At 44.1% G+C, this 21,874-nt stretch overlaps 1 protein-coding gene across 1 annotated transcript in view; it reads right to left on the bottom strand.

The window, feature by feature from the left end:
• Positions 1–21,874, bottom strand: part of agbl4 (AGBL carboxypeptidase 4) — a 290,482-nt gene that overhangs the window by 114,781 nt on the left and 153,827 nt on the right. The window contains exon 5 of the mRNA XM_029254779.1: positions 12,093–12,309. Within this exon, the coding sequence (XP_029110612.1) occupies positions 12,093–12,309 (217 nt within the window). The remainder of the gene's footprint in view (positions 1–12,092; positions 12,310–21,874) is intronic.

Raw genomic sequence — 21,874 nt, 5'->3', positions numbered from 1 at the left:
ATCTTCCTCATTCTCAGTTCTCTCAAACAGTAATATATTAGCATAACAGCTGTCGAGTGCAGCACACACACACACACACAAGCGAGTGCACGCCTGCACACCAACAGAGCACCTGCCGTAGATCCCTGTCTCTGTGCTGCACTGCCTGAGAGTGCTGATCTGAAAAAGCTCCAAATTGTGTAGACTTTGATGCAAAAAAACCTAGCTCTTCTTCTTCAGTGGTTCTTCTGCAGGTCATATATATGGGGCTTTTGTTCGTGAGATGCAGGCTATAATTATAAAAGTGTTTAAAAAATTAAATATGACATCAAGTGAAAGATGAAATAAGGGGGTGTGGTGGAGCAGCGGGTTTGGTCTGTGCCTGCTCTTGGGTGGGTCTGGGGTTCAAGCCCTGCTTGGGGTGCCTTGTGATGGACTGGCGTCCCGTCCTGGGTGTGTCCCCTCCCCCTCCAGCCTTACGCCGTGTGTTGCTGGGTTAGGCTCTGGCTTGCCGTGACCCTGCTCAGGACAAGCAGTTTCAGTCAGTGTGTGTGTGAAAGATGTAACTTCACAAAGGATGACAGAATACATGACTGTGGCATGTAATGTAAAACTGGAGCAAATGTGTTGTGGATGAACGTGTGTACGCCCTACATAGAACAACAGTGTAAAGAGAACAGCTGGGATGTGTCTTAACAGATTCTAAAATATGGTTTAAACATCACCACTCCCCAAAAATCCGGTGTTGCATAAATGATGAGACAGGTGACAGGAGGAAAAAGATATGAATATTAACTTCAATAAGAAATCCATATTCTGGAGTAAACAGGCTCTGAGTCCTCTCCAGACAGGTGAACCCTCCGAAGCATATCCTCCTCATCTGACACACACAGGAATGGCCCTTTCTTCCCCCATGCCTAAATATGCTTCACACCATTTACAACAAATTAAGCCTAACTGAAAGTAAATTTCAAGCTTCACTGCGTTTGGAGGTTGAGTAACTCACTTTACATTCATTTTCATTCTTTACTCCACAACAAACGATATAGTGCACGATTCGTTCTTTTTTTCGCTTTCTATTTTTTCTCCATTTCCTGGGTCCAAAATTCAGAGCTAGCGACGGAAAGCAATTACGCTGTCAGAAAAGTGTTTTTTGACTTATTAAAAAACCTGAACGTCCCGAGAAAACGACTCTTTTTTTCTTTCTTTCTTTCTTTCTTTCTTTTTCCCTCATCCCAGCCCCCTTGAGAAAGGGAGCCTGACGTCAAAATGAAACAGAGACTTTTACATGCGAAGCCTGCCATCCATGCAGTCATTTAGAAAGCAGCGGTTTGTAAATATTCATTGGTCGGCAAAGATAGACTGTGCTGCTGGGATTAAATTTCTCTGAAAGCCTGACTGCTGAGTGTTGTCTCATTCGAGAACACATCCCTCTTCCTCTGTCACTTGGTAAGTTACTCCGCAATAACCCTCCCCGCGCTCCCAGGTGAGCCTACCAACAGCTCTCGCATTCACCGCTGTGTCCCTCAGCTCACGCCAGACTTGCTCATCTCCATCCGGGACATTCCTTAGATGTCTAAGGCTGTACCTTAAGGTGCATGTCCTCTGACCATATGATGGAAGAGATTCCCAAGGAGGCCAAAGCGCATTACCAAGCAGAAGCACAGAATCGAGAGCTGCGGCGGATGTTGTCGACAGGAAGCAGAAGTGAGGTTTGCCCGAAGACATCCGATTTCCCGCTCGTTCCATAATATAGCGGGGCAGGTCCCGCGTAAAACCGCGCTTCGGTAAAGACTGGCAGGCACGTTTCGGTAACACCACGCGCAATATCCCAGTTCGAAAGTGACAATTACGTTTCTAGCAGTACGCAGCACGGCAACGGATCTATATTCTTGCTTTACGTTGTGCCCGAGGCAAGCTTCCATTATGCCAGACGGAAAAGCAACAGAAAATATGAGAACCTTGTATGTTGAGAAGTTATAGCGGAGCATTCAAAACGCTCGCTTCAATCGCAAACCGCTAAAAGCGGCTAAGCTAACGGGACGGTAATAAGATTACTGGACTCATCTTGCCAGGGGAACATGAGCCACATGGTCTCAGAGACAGCAGACCAACGCTGTGGAATTGAGCTGAGCAATGACACCAAGCAGAGGGGCAACGTCAGCCGCTCCGGTGTTGGCCCTCAGCGGGCCGCTGAGGCTAGCGCTGCTGTGCGTGACCTCCTGTTGCCTTCCACAGCTCAGGCAGCTGCAAAATCGGGCACGCACCTAGATCCTACGGAGAGGATGCGAGCAGGGCTTCGTGACATGAGATGTATAGCAAAAAAAAAAAAAAGGAGAAAGGTTTCCTTCCAGAAAGGGAGAAACAAAACAGAATATCAGAGTCGCCCAGCGGTGTACACACTCGGCCAGAAGTAAAATCCAACAGAGCACTAAGCGGAAATATGTGCATGAGAGCAATGGAAACAGAGCAGAACACCAGCCTTTATATCTATTTAGGTGCTTTGAAAAAGTGTGTACACTATCCCTGTGGCAATATCCTTCTGTGACAAAGAGTCAAACCAGGAACGGCTTTTGCTTCCTCACCTTTGTTGGACGATGAAAGCAACTGGTGATGTAAGACAATGCCTTTCCAGGTGGGGTGTATTAAAGCATGTCATTTTTTTGCCATCTAAGGTGTAGTGTTTTTATAGCAAATACACCCCACTATTTATATGCGTATGTGCATTCACATCACGTGCAAATGTACTGTATAAAATAACAGTGTTTAGAAAGGAAAACACATTGGCTCCAAACTTTTTCAGTTTAGTCGTACAAGTGAAGGAGACCTGTGTTTACTTTCCGAGCAGACAGGTGGCAAAGAGAGCAACCGAACAGTGTTTGCAACTTGTGTGTGGTGCTCATGAATCCTGGTGACACTAATACTGCCAAAAAGACACAGAGACCAAAAAGTGTGAAAAATAAGGAAATCTAAGTGTAAAAGGATGAGGGCAGTAAACATACTTACGGATTAATCGGTCAACATCCATGACCGCATAGGAGTTTATGGAGATATTTTGCAGCAATTTTAGAATAGTTTCAATTTTAAAATAGCTGCTACTTAAAAATGATAAAACTTTGACTTTTTAAAATTTGTTATACATATATCCAAGGTTTTTTGACACAACCTAACCCATCAACAAATCAGAGGACACTTGTATTTCTCAGCTTTTACTGAATGTGACTTGTGAGTAAAACTGACTTTAGAGCTACAAACGAAAGAAGTCATGAACAGCCCTCTGATCCAAACATTATTCAGAAAGTGAGTGTCGCATATATGTGTACTTTCAATATAATATCATAAAATTTTATAAGTCAATTAGTTTAGCAAAGGAACAGGTTCATGAATTGACTGTTGAACATTTATGTAGAAATATGTAGTCATGAACTATGTAACTATCAAGCAAGTTGTGTTAGGAGAACACAATTAGACCACGAAACATATATTTTCATGAAAAAATTGAAATGAGAATTTTAATCACATACATAGATAAATAGACAAAGAAATGTGTATTTTCAAGGTCAAATGCATTAAATTTATAAGAGCTGTTCTGAATACATTTTACAGCACAGACTATTTTCATATACACAGAAATGCACAGTATATACTGACCGTGGCCTAAAGAAACAGCAGTCAAATTAAAATGTAGACCAGCAACATGAAATTATTTTGACTATTCAATCACTTGGATGATGAGAAAAAGCACTATAATTTAAACAGAGACTGGTCTTGGGATCTACTTGAAAGGCAGAGAATACAAACTTGGAGAGGAAAAATTGTGTTTTTTTTCCCCCCCCAGTGTACCAGGGCCTATCTATACCACTATCCAAGGATCATACATGCCAGTTTGTCAGTTTACCCCTTGCTCCTTGAAGGACAGTCTCCTTGGTGTACAGGGGTAAATGATTATGGAAGTGAACGTTGTAGGCACAGGTGCCACTGAAGATTAGCTTTTGGAGCACTGTCAAAATGATCAAGTTGCATGATTGACTGGAAAGGTTAGGCATATGAGCCATACATTCAGATCAAAACTGGAAACATGGGACACGAAAATACACGTGTCCTGCAATACTGAAAGAATGAGCTGTGCTCTTATTTAAAAATAGGAAATGACCGGACCATTATCTGTCCTTGTTCCAGTCGCACAGAAAAGTCCAGTCCAGCCTTTCTGATCTCTGCCATCAGCTACTCAGTCTGCAGTCTGAGTTTGACCTTCTCTCTTCACATAAGGCACAACTGCTACTGATTAAATCTTGGCACACAGTGTACAAATGCAGCGATAAGCCCAGCAGACAGTCGCACTGCCAGCTCCATTGGCCAGGGGCTCCTCATTCTTTATTCCCACTAACAGGTACTGGGACAGGCCCCCCCACAGGCTGCCTACAGGAGACTCACTCACATTAGATCCCCCGAAATACCCTTTCCTGCTCAACAGATGAGCTGGCCTGTCCCCACTCCTCATCCCCACCCCTTGCTTTTGTTGCCCTTCTTGCCTTTGTTTACGTGCTGCTTGTGCTCCGCTGAGCAGAGTCCAGACGTTCATGTGACTTTCAAGGTGAAGTCCATTGGGCACGTAACAAGGTAATTACTTCAGCAAACTACGCTGCAGAGATGAAACCCTCTATGGACTTTTGAAATCTCTCACATTTAATTCAGCCTTAATCTTTTCTCATGTAGGTCTCTGAATCCCTTCTTATAAATCACTTGGCACACCCCAGGACCTGCAGCAGATGGAATGACGGATGCTTAAAATATAGTACATTAAATGTAAATTTAAATGATTCAACCATTAGCAAAAAGAAGAAAAGTACTTAAGACCCAAATACTGAAAAGCTATGGCCAACATGCATATTTATTCTGTATCAGTCTCTCTGCTCCTAATCAGATATGTGATGAGAAAGTATATGGGTCATGCCATGTTAAATATAGCTGAATTTATTACTGTTTAATTTAAAAGAATATTTCCATAAATATTCTCCCATATAGTGTACAACACTGCAGAGTTTACACACCAAAATAATTTCTTGTGTAGGGAAGCAAAAGTTTGCATTTTATTTTGCAATACTGCAACCTACTTTAAATGTGTCATTTCCAATAAAGAACAGCACGTGTTTTATCTTAAGTCCTCATTAAACTGGAGGAACCACTGAATTGCTCCACCCAACCTTCCTTGGCACTGGTTCAAGTATATGTCAGAAAAGATGATGATGTAAAGAGGAGCTGGGCCCACCTTACATGAAATACATAAATAAATTCAACACTGTCTGAGTTTAGTTACTTTTAATTATTGACACACAGTGTACTGCAGCGTGGTATATCATCTTGTAACTGGTTGCTGTTCGAAGTCCCAAAAGGCCTTTGCTGTTTCCCCTTTGACAAAAGCACTGAATCCTAGTTGCTCCACTGAAAGATTCAGCTGTAAAGTATGATACCACCTCCAGCAAACATCTTACTCTAAAGCGATGTTCTAAAGCCCCCTAAGAAAAACTACATGAGGACGTCGCATACAACTAATTGCACATGATTCCTTTTCCATACACGTAAACTGTGATCAAATTATTAACCGGACGTCACCATATGCACCGTGTTACAAGATACACAAGGTATAACTATACTAATTCCAGCGGTTTTCTTTTGCTTTTAGTGAAGTAGGTAAATAAGTAAACAGTAAGCATTTTCACTTTCCTGAACTATTTTGTTGCTTTGTCTTATGTTTGGGTGATTTTCTTTTCCTTTGTTATGACAAAACTGCAATTTTCTCACTATTTCTACATTTCTGCCTCTTCGTTCAATTTCTACAAAGCTCAGCAGAGCATAACTGTTCAATATGTTCAATATGCACTCTATATTCATATATATAAAAAACTCAATAATTCGTTACAGAAGTGCTCTGCAATATACAGAAATTTGAACTCTGATGAAAAAAGGGAAACTTATATGCACGACAATTTCTTCAGGAACTCATTTGAAATACCGTATATAGTTTACTGAAGTCATGTAGTATTTTTTATAACTGAGAATTATTAAACATAGTAAGAAAAATTCATGACTATGTATACATGCTAGATGTACAGAAGCTGAGCTGTATGAGTGATTTCAACTCATACTTACTGTACAGGCAGGCAGGGTATTAGTTCCCATCATGAAACAGTAATTGCAATTGACTCATGGTCCATAAGTGCTGCAAGTCATGAAATGTAAGATAAAGACCATAAAACAATGCCATTCACACGCTTGCCAACGATGATTTTCGCAAAATTGCCAAAAAATGCAGAGAGACAAGAGGAACAAAGCATCAGTGACTGACAACATCACAGACATGTACAGAATCAGAGCAGTAGCAGGCAGCAGGTCGCAGTAAAGAAGGGAGCCCGAAACAAGGGAGACAGAATGCGTAATGCTCGCATATGATTCTCCACCCAGGCGGAGGGGAGAGAAGGGCTCTTCAACAAGGCATTCACTGACTAGGCATTCTGTAGTGCTGTTGGAACAGCCCAGCTTCATTCACTTTATAGTTGAAAGAAATCCTTCCAGCATGCGCTCTCTGCCTTTCGCACTACCTGCCAGACACCGGGGCATGCTCAGAAAACAAAAGCACCACCCTGCACCGACAGCGAACAACAAAAAACAGCCACATGTGAGCCACTGCCAGGGACCGCCGCTCGAGTTGCTGGTCTCCCTTTAGGTGCGATACGAGCTAAAAATAAAGGAAAGAAAGGAGTGGAGACAGGCATGAAAGGCACGAGGAGAACGAACACGGTGTTACACAAAAATATGAGGTTTAAGAATTTGTTCACAGCCACAAAGTGATGTTCTATTGACATCCCCCATACACAGTGCAGATGTGATGTCTCATGCAGTTTTGTTATGACAAGCCACAGCAATTATTGATGATTTTCTTTTGTTGCTGTTTACAGATGGCAATCTACGCCTTTTTTGTCTGTCAGTCTTTGTTGGATGTGCTAATATAACTGACAGAAGCATCTCTGTGGATTCATTTATTTGACTGTATCCTAATAGTACGAAACAACGAGCATTCCTGACAAACTGCAGACAGAAACCACACAATTTCTTTGACTTTCTTACACAACCTGTAACTGTAAAAGTGTTCTCTAAGCAAGACATGTTTGATTGGTTTGTTGTGTAATAAATAATATATTGTTAAGTTGAATTTTTAGACAGTCAATTTTATATTCCTGACATAGCGAACACTGCAATACAAATGATTGCCACAATTGATGATGCAGTTGCAGCTCCATGCGCATGTAGAAATCCCAATATTTTGATTATTTCAGCAATATTTTGAATCGTTTATCAGTTTCATTAAATGCTTTTTCTAATCGATCATGTCCTGTTTCAAGTTACAGTTCAAAAGTTACTTTTTGTCTTACGACTTATGGTACTACACAGTGTCATTGTCATAGATGGCATGATGCATTTCTGACGTGATAGCGTTCCACAGCTCACATTGGTTAGCTACCATGTGGCGCTGACGTGGAAGTTATTCTTGAAAAAAATAACAAAAAAAAAATCTATATAAGGAAAAAAATCCTTGCTTCTATTACTACACAAGAAATAGTCTCATTAAAGAGTCTTTCGTTTCTGAGAAGTGTAAAGAGCCTTAATTTATGCATTGTGCTTAAGAAAGTGTGACAAATTTGTTGTGTAATTTTTTGCAGAGTGAACTGTAGTTTTTGGTACAGAATAGTAATTTTGCATATTTAATTGTTCCTTAATCATCGAAGAATTCAATAGAACTTCAGACCCAATACGCTGAAAAAAAACAAAAGAATAGTAATAATAGTAATATAGTCTGATTACACACATTTTCATTAGGAATAAAGACTTCTGTACAAAACAAGCAACCAAAAAACAAAAAAAAAACAAGCGCTTTTATATTTATGCTAGAATGGCATGTATGTGTCAATGAACCACCATCTCACATTTATTTCCTCCTTTGTCTTTTAAACTGAATTTTCATCTGGCTGATTTGTTAACGTTTTGAAAATTTCGAAAAAGGAGAGAAGCTTGAGAAAACGTCTGAAAATGAACTGCTGTAACAGTGATGTTAAATATTAGGAGGAAAAGAGGAAAACCCTAAGCAGATAAAATGATTGTATAGCTGCATTTAGTTCTTCCATTGGATTTGAGAGCTGTCACATTACACTGAGGTCCTTTCTGAAATTGATGGAAAAGTACATAATAAATTTCAGAAACGACCTACAAAACCAAACAGAAGTGGGGCCCAGACTATTCCTCCGCAAATGTTGGACAGGGGTACATGACACGGTCTTTTCAGACCCAAAAGAGCGAGCTAATCACTGATCCGATTTAGCCCATGCAGATTTCAAGAAGCTTTTTATCCTGGAGATTGATGCCAGGCATAACAGACTTAGTGCTGTCCTCTAACAGGAGCATAACGGAAAGTCGTGGCCCATTGAGCTTGCCAGCAGGAGTTTTCGGTAGTTTGAGCACAACATGTGAGAATTACAGCTCCATGAAATTGGAGTTTTTGGCGATGAAATGAGAAGTGTATGGGAATTTTTAAAAGCATCATTTAGGGTCAAAGACAAACTGTACAGAACAGACATGGACAGAACATGGACAGAAATCCTCTTACCTGTTGTCTGATAATGGTTCTGAGTGTGCTGAACTTTTTACAAAAGGCATACATGTCCCAAAAAATACTACATGTAACCTAAAATTATGGAAATAATTCTAAATGGCTTACTTTGATTTCCTTCGCTTTATTAAAAGGCTGACACAGAGTTTCATCTCTATATGCACATTATATACTCTTTGTGTAAGACTATGTTGAACAAGAGTCCCTTAGATATATGCTTTTTGTAAAATATTTTTACATGCGTTTGTATATTTATATTTACAGTTTAATTATGTAAATGCAAACTAAAACTCAGCCACATGATCTGTTACACTTTTTAAGAGGCCAGTTTAGATTTGGTGGAATTTACTTTATTGTAAGCCAACTGTTGCTTTAAAAGTCATTATTGTTCTTAAATGTTATATTGCGGACTTAATTTCATGTTCAACCCTCTTTCCTTCTCTTTTTCCTTTGCCTGCAGTTCCACGGTGTTTATGAAGCACCATCTATCTAACATGGGCGCGTTCCATTTTAGCACAAACGAAACAAATCCCTCTGTAAAGACAGAAACAAAAATGCATCTTGGCTGCTCTTCCTCTTTAAAATGAAACAACCTTAGAAGAGTAAAGAAGGCATATCAAACTATAAACTGCTCGTCTGTGTGTGAACAGAGAGCAGAGCATTGAAATTCTGAGCTTTACTTTACTTAGACAATGCATATTTAATTGGCAGAAATAATGAATGTAGAGCATTCATTTAAGAAGGTGAGATACTTTCTGTAACATTGTTATATGTTCTTGTGTGAATCGAAAGGAAACTGAGTCATGTTTTGCGAGTGTGTTTTTCTCTTTTCTCCTTATTGATCTCAGGTTCCTGTTTCGAACCCCAGTAGATTAATGCAATAACAATACCATCAACTGGCTCAGTATAGAATGACGTGCCTCTGTCTGGAAGCAGAGTACTTAGTCTGAATACTGCAGTAGCGAGTAATTTTTAAGGATATTATGGATTTCTGATCTTCTGCACATTTTCGAAACACTAGAAATTAACTAGGAGAGTTACTCAAACTCTTCAAACCAAGGATATTTTCTACTTTGTTGGATAAACTAAGGGCTAAACTCAGAAACATCACATGTACATAAATTTAACTCTGCATCTTTGCTTTTTACTGTCTTATGATCGTCGCAGGAGCTGTAATTTTACTTCATTGTATACCATCAACAAAAAACTGAAAGTCTGCTCTTTTCATCAAGCAATGTCTTACCTTTGTGTCCCTCATTGGGAACATAACCCCGAAGGGTACACATAGCTTCACTGGGAGTAGATTCGAACCAGTTTGAAATATGAAACAAACATTAGATAAATAATTTAAGTATACGCTGCTTTTGAGGGAGAGTACAGAGTTTCAATTTCAAATAGATGGATGTACAAAGAAACAAAATCAGAACTGATTTCGAAACTTTTCTCTTCCTAAAGCTAGAGGTACGCAGAACACTTTGGGAGATTTGACTTGATCGTGACAAACTGAAAATCGGAAAAAAAAATCTTTAATATTCGCACAGGTCTAACTGATGACATAGTGGTTAAACCTTAAAAACAACAGGGTGCAGCACAAAGCCAAGAAAGGACAGCACTGATACATCATAAAACAAAAAGTACTGTTGCACATTTCCAGCAATTTAATTAAACAAAGTGTGAAACTGGATGCTACTTGTGTTTCCTCTGAGGTAGGACAGGGTAACTGGCACTGAGTGGGAGCAAGTAAATCATAGTAAAGAAGAAAACATCGCTTACTTCGACAGTCGGACACCTGCTATGTCATTCAGTAAATAGCTGTAGCAGCACAGCAGTCAAACAGATATATGCATGGCGTTTTGCTTTTGATATTTAATTTGGCTTTTAAAAAACAGACCTTAAAACACACACACACACTTTCAGAACCGCTTGTCCCATACAGGGTCACAGGGAACCAGAGCCTACCCAGTAACACAGGGCATAAGGCCAGAGGGGGAGGGGACACACCCAGGACAGGACACCAGTCCATCGCAAGGCACCCCAAGCAGGACTCGAACCCCAGACCCACCGGAGAGCAGGACTGTGGTCCAACCCACTGCGCCACCGCACCCCCGACCTTAAAATATTTAAAAAGTTATCCAGGTACATACGCAGTACAGATTCACTGTCATTCAGATAATTAAAATGTATTAGTTCAGTGATTTTATACATGGTAGAAATTCAGATCTAATCCATGTTTTATAATTCCACTCTCATAAATATGTACAGCGTCTATATTTATGTCTTGTTGAAGAGCCAGACAGTGTGTCGCTATAAAATGCTAAGAGACTGTTTCATCTAAATCAGGATTTCATGCGCCTGAAACTCGAAGATTTTTAAGCAACTACATTAAACTTCATCAGGTTCCGTGGTTTGTGAAAAGTGATATGCGTTTTTATTAACTACAAGTAACTCGTTCATCTGTGGCACAAGTCAAAGTGGAATGTAGAACAGAAAGAAGAAACATGAACGCGGCTGAGCCCGCGCAAACAACAAAAAATGTATTTTAATTGAAATCGTGCACCTTGCCCCTTTTTATTTGCAGCGTGCATCGTTTTGACTGTACAGTTGTAATTTCTCCAGTAAAATGAGATGTACGAGAATGTGCCAATGTACTGTTTAGCTGATATGAGGGGGAACGGGCTGCAATTCACCAGCAAGGTGGGGCGTCACATCTCAGCCTCAGGCCAGGGGAAGGACAGTGCTCAGTTTTGCGTCGGGCATGAAAATTCGCGGAGCCCTCAGTCATTCCTATAGCTACAGTTTAACTCACCTTTACTGTACCCGCTCAAGCTGTTTTACTATATACCGTAGAGTATATGTTAATTACATGTGCGTGTTCGCCCACATATTCGCATAAAGGCCGCGATTTTACTAATATATAATTTGGCTTTTCACATATTTCTCAAATGATCTGTTTTAAAATTGGACCCAGCTCCTTATCAATAAATGCACTTTTTTTCATCATTGCCCTTCCAGCTAGCTCTCCTTGACAAATTTTTAAAAAACCTTAATCTTTCAAGCATTTCTAATGAGTTTTTCTCCCACAATTATTTGATAAGCGCAAAGACAGTACTGCAGGCGCCGCGCACGATCCAATACCTGCTCCACGGAAAGGTGAGCGTTCTCTGATTACAGGGATCGGCGTTGCGCTTTGCGCCGAGGGAGGAGCGAGGCAGGGAACGGCTCCCCCCCACGAAGCTCCGAAGCGCAGTCACCGCCTCGTTCGACTTTTACGTAACGAGCGGCGCGCCATTCGTCCACGGTGCTAAGAAAACAAAAACCCAGGGAAGCCGTTCGGCCAGCCGGGAGTTACAATATGCCGGTAATCCCGTGCCTGACGACATGAGGCAGAAGAACACGCCGACTCTGATGGAGAGGAAATTTGTGGGGAGAGGTGGGACAGGCGGGCACTCACCACGCTGACACCCAGCTGCTCCCTCTGCAGGTAGTCCAGGTTCCTGCGCTCCAGGCTGCTCAGGTAGTGCTGCAGGCGCGAGTAGGTGTAGGGGAAGCAGTAGGCGAACTGGTACACGTCGTCCTCCCGGTCAAAGCAGAAGGCGAAGGACATCACGTAGTTCCGGCGGTGGTCAGGGCACCGGTAGTAGTACACGTTCTTGGCAGGGAGCCTTTGCCTGTAAAGACAGCACATAATTCGAGGCAGGGGGCATAGAATTTGCGCCAGCTTTACGACGCACGGCGATTTTAACAGCTACGTCAAAGAGACGGCAAAAAAAATCCATTTTTGACAGCGATCATTTCGTACATGGCTGTGAGCCACTCGTGCGGTGCCGGTCCATCCCATCTTAAATGTTCACAGATACGACCTGGCAAGAATTTGTCAGCAGGAGAACCGTTACAGAAGAAGAGGGATGGTATCGTGAACCTTTCGCACGCGCGCCCGCCGTTGTACGACCCGTGATGGTGGCGAAAAGGCCGAGCGGCACACAAAGCAATCCGGGCTCAGCATTTCCAGTCAGCGAGAGTTCGAATGCTATTGCGTTTCTTATTAATTCCCTCCGTACGATAAGATATTCAAAGATTCAGAGATACTTTTAAAATACGAACGCTCCGTCCGAAGAACGACAACGAAAACATATCGTGACGCTATTTGAAATACAGGAACGCATGCTGACATGCTGCAAATTTGCAAAAGGAAAAAATTGTCAGATCACTACAGTGTTGATGCAAACGTGCGAGAAGGCTGAAAAAAAACCATGGAAAGTCCTGGGTGGAAAACCGTGGAAAGTACACGGCTGGCTCTGGCGTAGGAATGAACGAGAAGTCAAAGGGTGGGGAACGGGTCGCGGGGAGGAGACGGAGTGTGGCCATAAAATGATCAGACGGAGAAAAGCTGGAGGATTCTGGGAGATTTAGGGTAAGCAGCAAGAGGCAGATGAGGAACATCAACCGCGGGGAGGAGAGGACGGAAGAGAGAAAACAGGAGAGAAGGATGAGAGAGACAAGGAAGATCAGAGGCTCTGCTGACAGGCGGCGTGTGTCTCTCCTGCAGGAGCAGGATCAGATTGAGATGGTATCACGACCCGATAGCAGCCCTTCCCAGTTAGGCTGATAAGCAGGAAGCAGCGGGCTATTTCTGATGAACCAAAGGTGTATTTCTGAACCTCTCCTTCCAGCCTCAACCCTTCCCCCATCTGCAAGGCTGAGCTGAGGTGATAGGCAGCGAGCGAAAGGGGACCTGCCCGCACAGCGCACGGACGCTCGCCGCTGCCCCTGCAAAGGATGCGCGGCTTCAAACGTAAAACAAATTACCCCAGCGATGTAAGGAAAAGGGACAAATAGGAGAAAAACAATAGAGAAACAAATGCAGCAAGTTGATTATTCCCCTGGTGAGGGAGAAACCATTCAGATCTCTGTGCACGCGTGCAGGTCTCAGCAGAATACTAATACGGCCCCACTCCCTCCCCCTCCCCGCTCCTTCACGGAGGCCGACTCCCGGCCGCATGCCTAGTGCAGCAGGAGGAAAGCAGTGGCGAAACGCGACGGACGGCAGGAACCTCCCCGCCACGAAGCGGATGCGCGCCCGCAATCTGCCAAACCTGTTGGCTGGCCACCTGGACGGGTACCTCTCCCATCCAAGGAAACGGAACCCTGCCGGGCATGAAGATGCTAATTAGCGAGCAGGAAACGCACTCCTACCGGAGCCGAAGGTCTCGGATTACGGTGGGGTAAAGAAACAACGAAAACAAATGGTCGCTCCATATTTCAGTTGTATGCATATTTTTTTCGGGAAAACAGACACGAAAACAAATCTATGACCGTACGTCATAATTCTGATGTTCTTCATAAATGATTACAATTTCTAGATCTGTAGACCTGTAGGGGGCGCGGTGGCGCAGTGGGTTGGACCACGTCCTGCTCTCCAGTGGGCCTGGGGTTCAAATCCCGCTTGGGGTGCCTTGCGGCGGACTGGCGTCCCATCCTGGGTGTGTCCCCTCCCCCTCCGGCCTTACGCCCTGTGTTACCGGGTAGGCTCCGGTTCACCGTGACCCCGTGTGGGACAAGCGGTTCTGAAAATGTGTGTGTGTGTAGACTTGTAAATTATAGAGCCGTTCTGGTGCGAATAGCACACGGATGAAGTTACACATTCAGCTACGGCGCACCGCTCTCGTGCACATCCACAGCATTAGGAGAAAGCGCGGCCTTTTTTGGCCGTGCGGTGGTTTTTTTTTTTCGCCGAGCAGCGCCAAGTAGAGGTTGGGATCCCTTGCCATGCCCGTACCCATGGGGGAAGCGTCACGGTGATTGACCCCTAACAGCGTAGGGTTAATGACAGAAGACCGCACTGAACTTTTTTTTTATTTACCTGCATGGCATTACCCTGCCGCACAGGCTCGCTCTGTATCGTTTGACCTTGTTGGCTGCCGGGTGCGTCTCCGCTATTGATTTTAATTACCCGACAGGAATTTACAGCTCCCCATCCCGGAGCTGCCTCACCGTCATTGGCCAGAGAAAATAGCTTTGCGTCCTCCTCTGGAGCGCGCGAGCGGAGAACCCGCCGTCCCCCCGTTTTATATCTGTGCGGCGGCTGGTCCCGAACGGCTCCTGGCAATTTGTTTTATCTAAATGATGCCACTGCATGTCTCTCGTTCTTCACGATGTGGTACAGTGGCTCCGTTCCCAAGCTGATTTATCGCCGCATGTGTCTAAAACGTTGCCCCCGGATGATAATGTGCACGCACGTGGCTTTGCAATTCGGATCCTTCGCCCCCAACGCGACGCGAGCACGCAGCGCTGCACAACTTTCAATTGTGTCAACTATTTATACGGCGGGCAAGGTTACTGTCTGCAGCTCAAGGTCACCTGAGCTCCGAGCAGACGGGGGGAAAGTGTTAACCCAGCATTTTCAAATCTCTCCTTCCGCAGTGTGCTGGACTACACCGCTGAGCGTATGATAACTCAACTTCGGGGAGAACAAAGCGGCGGTGCAGGCGGCGGTGCCTACGCTTAAGAGGAGCCTATCCTGCTAAAAGCATCGCTGCCAAGATGTCATTACGCTCCCGTTTTTTTTTCCTTTCTGCACGCTTCATAACTCTGTTTGCAGATACAACATGAAGGCGTTTGATTTTCATGTTGTCTGTTTCCCTTAGAAGTACAAAAGTGAGGGGCAAAATTGGTAGCTTTCATATAAGGGACATCTTGTCTACGGTCTCGAATCATTCATGCATAGAGGTCAACAGAGTCACGGACGGCTCTCCTTTTCTCGCTCCCTTCTGCACCCACACTGTCAAGTGCTCACATTGCGAAGGTTAAATGGCTTATTAAGCGAGATAATTCATCAGCGGTCAGCTCGACTCGGCGCGTATCAAAGCAGATGTGTCCGATTTTTCAAAAAAAAAAGTTACACGTTCGTAACGTCGCGTTAAGATATCGGAACGGGAGCCGCGCTCCCCGAATAAAAATGCGCTTCGCCCGATGCAAACGGCTCCTGTTTTCTTTGAAATGATTAACGTCACTTTTTAAATTGTCGTTCATAAGTGAATTTTTATGTAACGGCATAGGAAGAAAACATATTTAGAGTATTTAAAAAAAAAAAAAAAAGCACAACTCCCACTCCCATGTCTGATGTACATATCATTTGGGACACAAATCAGACATCAAAATGGCATCAGATGGCACAGTTACTAAGCAACCTCATTTGCTTTAGCACATTACAGGCCATGTGTGACAATACATTTAAATATTGTGTTGTACTCAAGCTGCTATTTTAATTTACTGAATAATCAACAAACAGAGCTGATGTGTGGGTGCCCAAGATGCACAGCAAAAACGTGTTAGTCATGGACTGCCTTCCCTCCAGAGACAAATTTAAGACTGCGCTTACAGCGAAGAAAAAATACAGTCAAGATTATGCATTACACAACGTCACCTTAAAGAAAGCTCATTTTACACGACGTTCAAATCAAAGAGAAAACCTCTCGTTTTTGCCCCGTTCTGCCTTGGCTGTGCGAACATAGTGACGAAAAAGACGTCGTTTTTTTTTTTTTCCCTCTCGTGCACATTATAGAAAGGTGACATATTCTCGAAGGTAATGTTCTCTAAAAGTTTCCGTACGTCACCTTTTCAAATATACTTCACGTCTCATAAAAAACCCCTAAAGGCAAAAGAAAAGAAGCACACAACCAATAAAAAGAATATTAGATATTAAAATAGGAGTCAGTAATGCATTCACTGAGATCAAATGGGAATTAATTAACAGCACACACATCTGAGCTAGCAGACGTTTTACTTTTTTCGTTGTTTATAATCGAGGCTTCGGAAGGAGTAAATCCCCCTTAAAAGCATAACGAATGTAAAATTAGGCCGATGACACAGAAAGCTCCGGTGATGGAGCCGGGGTCCGGGCCGTTTGCTCCCGCGCCCACACTTTGGGGCCAGAGGCTTCAATTCCCCCGTAAGTGCTTTGGGACACAGCCGTATTAGAGCTAAGTGCCTCATGAACACCAACATGCAGCCTCCTAGACCTTAAATCATTGGATCATTAGACCTGAAATCATAAACTCAAAGCCCCAGAGTAATTGGAGGAAATGCACTGGGTTATATATTCCAATCTAGTGCTTTTATGAGTCCTGCTTGCATGCAGAAATGGAGGCTTGCAGAGTTGGGTCCAAGACGCCGGGGGGACGTTTGCCGACAGTGATAGGAATTTATATATCCAGTCCTTTCATGTGGTATTATTTTAATTCCCTAATTGCTTTGTACACATATTGCGTTATTTCTTTGTTAAAAGAAATGTGTAAAATAGCACTTAAGAAACAATGTTAATTGTGTCACACTACATTATTTTGTGAAATGCTGTTTTGAAGAAAACAAAATCTTTAAAGATGACTTACTGGATGATGGCTTATATTCTGATCGAAGTTAATTAAGGTAATTTAGTGTACGGCTGACGGCAGGCGCTGAATCTTATTGTGACCTCACTAGTAACAACGGAAAAAATACTTCAGATACTCTGATGCGGTAAATTGTATGAATTCACCCTAAGGGAAAAGGCAGAGTAAAGTGTGGTCACATGGTGAGTTGAATCAAAATGGACAGACTTTGAATTCTTATGTACAATTCTACAAGTCTTTTATTAAGTTAGGCAATAATAATAATAATAATAATAATAACTGCTAACCCAATGGTGAACGCATATTTACTTGAGGCAAAACAATACACACACACACACACACATTCTCTGAACCGCTTGTCCCATTCGGGGTCGCGGGGAGCCGGAGCCTAACCCAGCAACTCAGGGCACAAGGCTGGAGGGGACACACCCAGGACGGACACCAGTCTGTCGCAAGGCACCGCAAGCGGGACTCGAACCCCAGACCCACCGAGAGCAGGACCCGGTCCAACCCACTGCGCCACCGTGCCCCCCATGGCAAAACAATATACATGGTGTTTTACAGCATTCGTATAACAAGAACCATGTTGCTCCTATCACTCTGCCACATTACTGAATATGATCCTACTGCACTGTGCATCCGCATAACACGCAGTCTAACAACAACCTGATATTTCGAAGCATATGACAGTCAGCAACGACGAGGACTGAGATTTTGATTTTGGTTCGCCCACATTTTGAGCAAACATTGTCGTGAAAAAAGTGTGGCTGCAGCGACTACTTTGCCCTGACGTGGCAAAGTCACGTCTTCGCAACCCTTCTTTCTATCTTTACTGGCGCCTGGAACAAAACGCTTGTTTCTTTCTTTCATTCCTTTCCTTTAAATCAGTTCATGCGGTACAAGAGCTTTCGCAATCTCACCATGAAGAACTAGCAATGGGTTTGCCGCCACCTTTCCATCGTGTAACCGAGTGGACGTGCCTGAGGGCCTGGGAGGTGACAGCACTGCCACCAACTGTCCCTCCTCCTCATCTTACTGCTCTCTGTGACACCTAGCAGCGGCAACCAAGGCTCCTACCGAGCTGGAAGCCGTGGTGCAATTAGCTGCGAGCAGATGACTGTCGCGTTGCAGCCAGCGTGGCGCCGCCACCTCCCCGTGAGGCCGGAGGGGGCAGGTGTGCCTGGGTCTGTGGGGGACACTAACAGGCTGTGAGTGTGATGTCAACTCTGAGCTCGGGGGTTAGAGGGTGTGTTTTGGTGGCAGGGGGCGCAAAGGGATTATTACACAAAAACATACCAACGTAACATGGGCCTTCTGTGTTCCTGCATCATCACACCAGGTGTGAGGCCTCCTCGAGTTCAGCCCCGCTTCGCAAATACGGCACAGAGTCAAGAGGGCAGCCCAGCGGACGTCCGATAAATTTGCCGAAACGCTCGCCGCGCGCCATTAGAACGCGTGCGAGGAAGGAAGTGTTCCGGAAGTCTTCCGGAAGCGCTTCAACGCGTGCGGGCTAAGCTAAACACGGAGGCCACATATAGGAGGCCAGCTATAGTTTCGCGTACGGCGCATATCGTGAACCGTGTGGATCGATGCGCCGGATGCTTCTTTTAATTTCCGGAGTCAATTTCGCAAATCGCCGAACATACGAGCGAAACGAGGATGAGCGAAGCCGGGATGATGTATACAGACATGCCTCCTCCCGCAGGTCCCGGGGGACACACAGATAGGTTGGATGACTTCATCAGCGGAGTGGGAAAAGCAGACATACTGGGATAGCCTGGCGCCAGTCTGGCAAACAATACCATCCCATGATGGAACACTGCCGCCCGTGGGGGGGTGGGAGGGGAGGTGGACCGCACCTCTGCCAGACAGTGACGCCACGTTTAATTACTCAACGGTTGCCGTGCCAGCTGAACGCTGCCCGAGCTTGCCCCGCTTAGTTAAAGGACTCTGACGGGGGGGGTTAGAAATCGGACCGCGTACAAATCCCAAACACGGAAGGCACGTGACGTATAATAAAGACACGGAACCTGAGAGCAAAACCAGAAACTAGAAACGCAAGGATGCAACCCTGCTATTGCAGTTACAGTCCGGTAAGGGATGACGAAGGTTATTCCGAAAGTACAGCGTTTAAAAATTTCTTTTCGCGGTCTTTATACTAACCGGTCATGGCTATGCGGGAAGCTACATGGCACCGGAGACGAATAAATGGGCTCGACGCGCTGGAGGAACGCTATATGTGGACAGATGGCGTTCTACCGCTCTGTGAATATGAGCAGCCACATGTAATCAACTACTGTATTTAGAAGGGCAGACGCCCTCGGCAAGCGCTCTAAGCTACTGACATCTTGAATTTTAATAAGAAATTACGCACTTATCTAATTATCTAATTGTCTGCTTTCTAATACAACATGACCGGCGCATAAACTGTCAACAAATAAACCGAGCAAAGAGCAAGAGTGAGCCGACAAATAAGGCAGATAACAACAAATAACACCGTAAGCTCGGCTGAGGCAAAAAATACGCCACGAGTGATAAACAATATGCGTTATAAGAGATATCTAACATACGCTGTAATCTGACTGACTGTTGGAGGCCAGGTTGTTTAACGTAGTAACACGTTGATAACGATATAGTAGTAAACAAACTAAAGTAAAGCTTTGTGGATGTCTTTGCTGTCATAATATCGAAGTTCGATATAGCAAAATGGGTCACGCAACGTAACGAATTTCGAATTTACAGAAGTATGACTAGAAATGAAATGGAAAAAAAAAACTGTTTTCCCAGCACATACTTTATTATTATTATTATCATTATTATTATCAAGAATAATAAGAAGAATTAATAATATATTATATATTTATATATTATATATTGTATAATAATTATTATTATTTTTATTAGTTTTGAGACATAATAATATATTCTATATTTATATATTATACACACACACACACACACACACACACACACACACACACTTCCTGAACCGCTTGTCCCATACGGGTCCCGGGGAGCCGGAGCCTAACCTGGCAGCACAAGGCATAAGGCTGGAGGGGGAGGGGACGCACCCAGGACGGGACGCCAGTCCACCACAAGGTATTCCAAGTGGGACTCAAACCCCAGACCCACCAGAGAACAGGACTCGGTCCAACCCACTGCGCCACCGCGCCCCCCATATTATACAGTATATTGTATAATAATAATAATAATCTGTATATGTTGCACGTTTCAAGACAAAATTTTAAACCGAATATGTGAAGAAATTAGGAATAGCGGCCCAGTGTAGTCCTGCTCTATATTGCGCTCTTGCTCTCCACGCCCAGGACAGGGCAGCCTTCCACAGTACGCCTTGTTAACTAACGTAGGTGGACCTGAGCTGGGGGTGGCAGGTTGCGGTTGAGTTTCAGTGCGCGGGACTACATGGTGCCAGTGACCGCAGAATCATTTTACGACGGGAGTGTGGGTGGCCGCGGAGGGGAGGGCAGCCAGAGGACAAGGCTTCGCTGAGCACAGCATGGGCACTTCATTTAAACAGCTGACATCTCAGCAACGAGTGGGGGAATCACAACATTACCGAGCTACAACAGACTGAATAAAACGTTCTCATTCTCTTCAGACGCTCTCATATGGTTCCAATCGTAAGTCATATTACACTGTGTATTTCACATATATGTCTTCTAATCTGGTTTTTCATTTTCACTTTGCATGAAGCCTCTGACTGAATTGCTTCCTTTGGTAAACATCTCTACCATCTGCTCTTTCACATTTTCAAGCCGACGGAGCTCTTGACCCTCTGCCTTTCCCTTCGGCTAAAAAGCTGGCAGATACTCCTCAGCGCTCGTCTTTCTTCAACAATTCCTTTTTCTCTGCATACAGTGAAAACATTCATCCATCTGTGGGGAGGAAGAGCCTGGGATGAGCCACGCCTGCCAGCACCCACATCTGAGCATTCTGCTCAAAAGACCCGGGAACTGCTTTTTTTTCCTCTTTCTGGTGGCGATCCCATGTAGGGAAGGTGTTAAACACTATCGAATTATCAACTATTGCTCCGTCTCGTTTGACTTGTAAATGAACGCCGGGCCATAAAATGTGCTTACCGAAGCAGAGCAATTGAATTAGCTGCTTTAGTAGCCATATTAATGCAAGTGTTGCCATGTTTGCACGTCCCCTTTGGACACCTTTAGGTCCATCTTGGTCAACTCGATAACAGCATAAGAGAAAAACACAAATCTCCATTGATGGCAGTTCGAGGTTTCATGTTGTATGAAATTTAACAGGAACGTGACTGCAGCCAATTAAAAGCTTGTAAACCCCTTGGCCGCTCTGAATGAAAAGCAACCTGGGGCGTGGCAGGTGAGACACTCACTCACGCTTCCTCCTCTGAAAACCATCTGTCCCTCAGGGAGCTGGATGGCCTGCACAGCCAGTCTGCCAGTCTTACCACAAACCCCCTGGCACTGATGGCAGCTGTGGGTTCCTGCTTTCCAAGCAGAGGGCCTGCAACCACACTGGTGTCTCCAGGTGCCAGGGGGTTAGCTGGGCGCTCGGGCTCCCAGACAGCAGATGCTGCCAATTAACTTTCCTGCCGTGGGCCCAGCAGATGGGGGGAGGGGGAGAGGCCAGGGCACTTATGAGGTTGATGGGAGATGCTGCATTAGAGAACATGTACAACTCTCCATCCTCTGCTCCATCCCGTGCCCTGGGGGCAACAAATGGCACCACAGGGGCTCAGAAAACACATCTCAATTAAAGAAAGGCCCGTAATCCCCCTCAGTAACAGTAAAATCACTCATGCGTCATCTTTTTCTTACTGTTGACTTGCTATCTTTTAGCAGATGTTTAC

This window comes from Scleropages formosus, chromosome 9 (assembly GCF_900964775.1).
Source record: "Scleropages formosus chromosome 9, fSclFor1.1, whole genome shotgun sequence".
Classification (NCBI taxonomy): Eukaryota; Metazoa; Chordata; class Actinopteri; order Osteoglossiformes; family Osteoglossidae; genus Scleropages; species Scleropages formosus.
The sequence above is the reverse complement of the archived record's forward strand: the minus strand, read 5'-3'. Positions and strand labels throughout refer to the sequence as shown.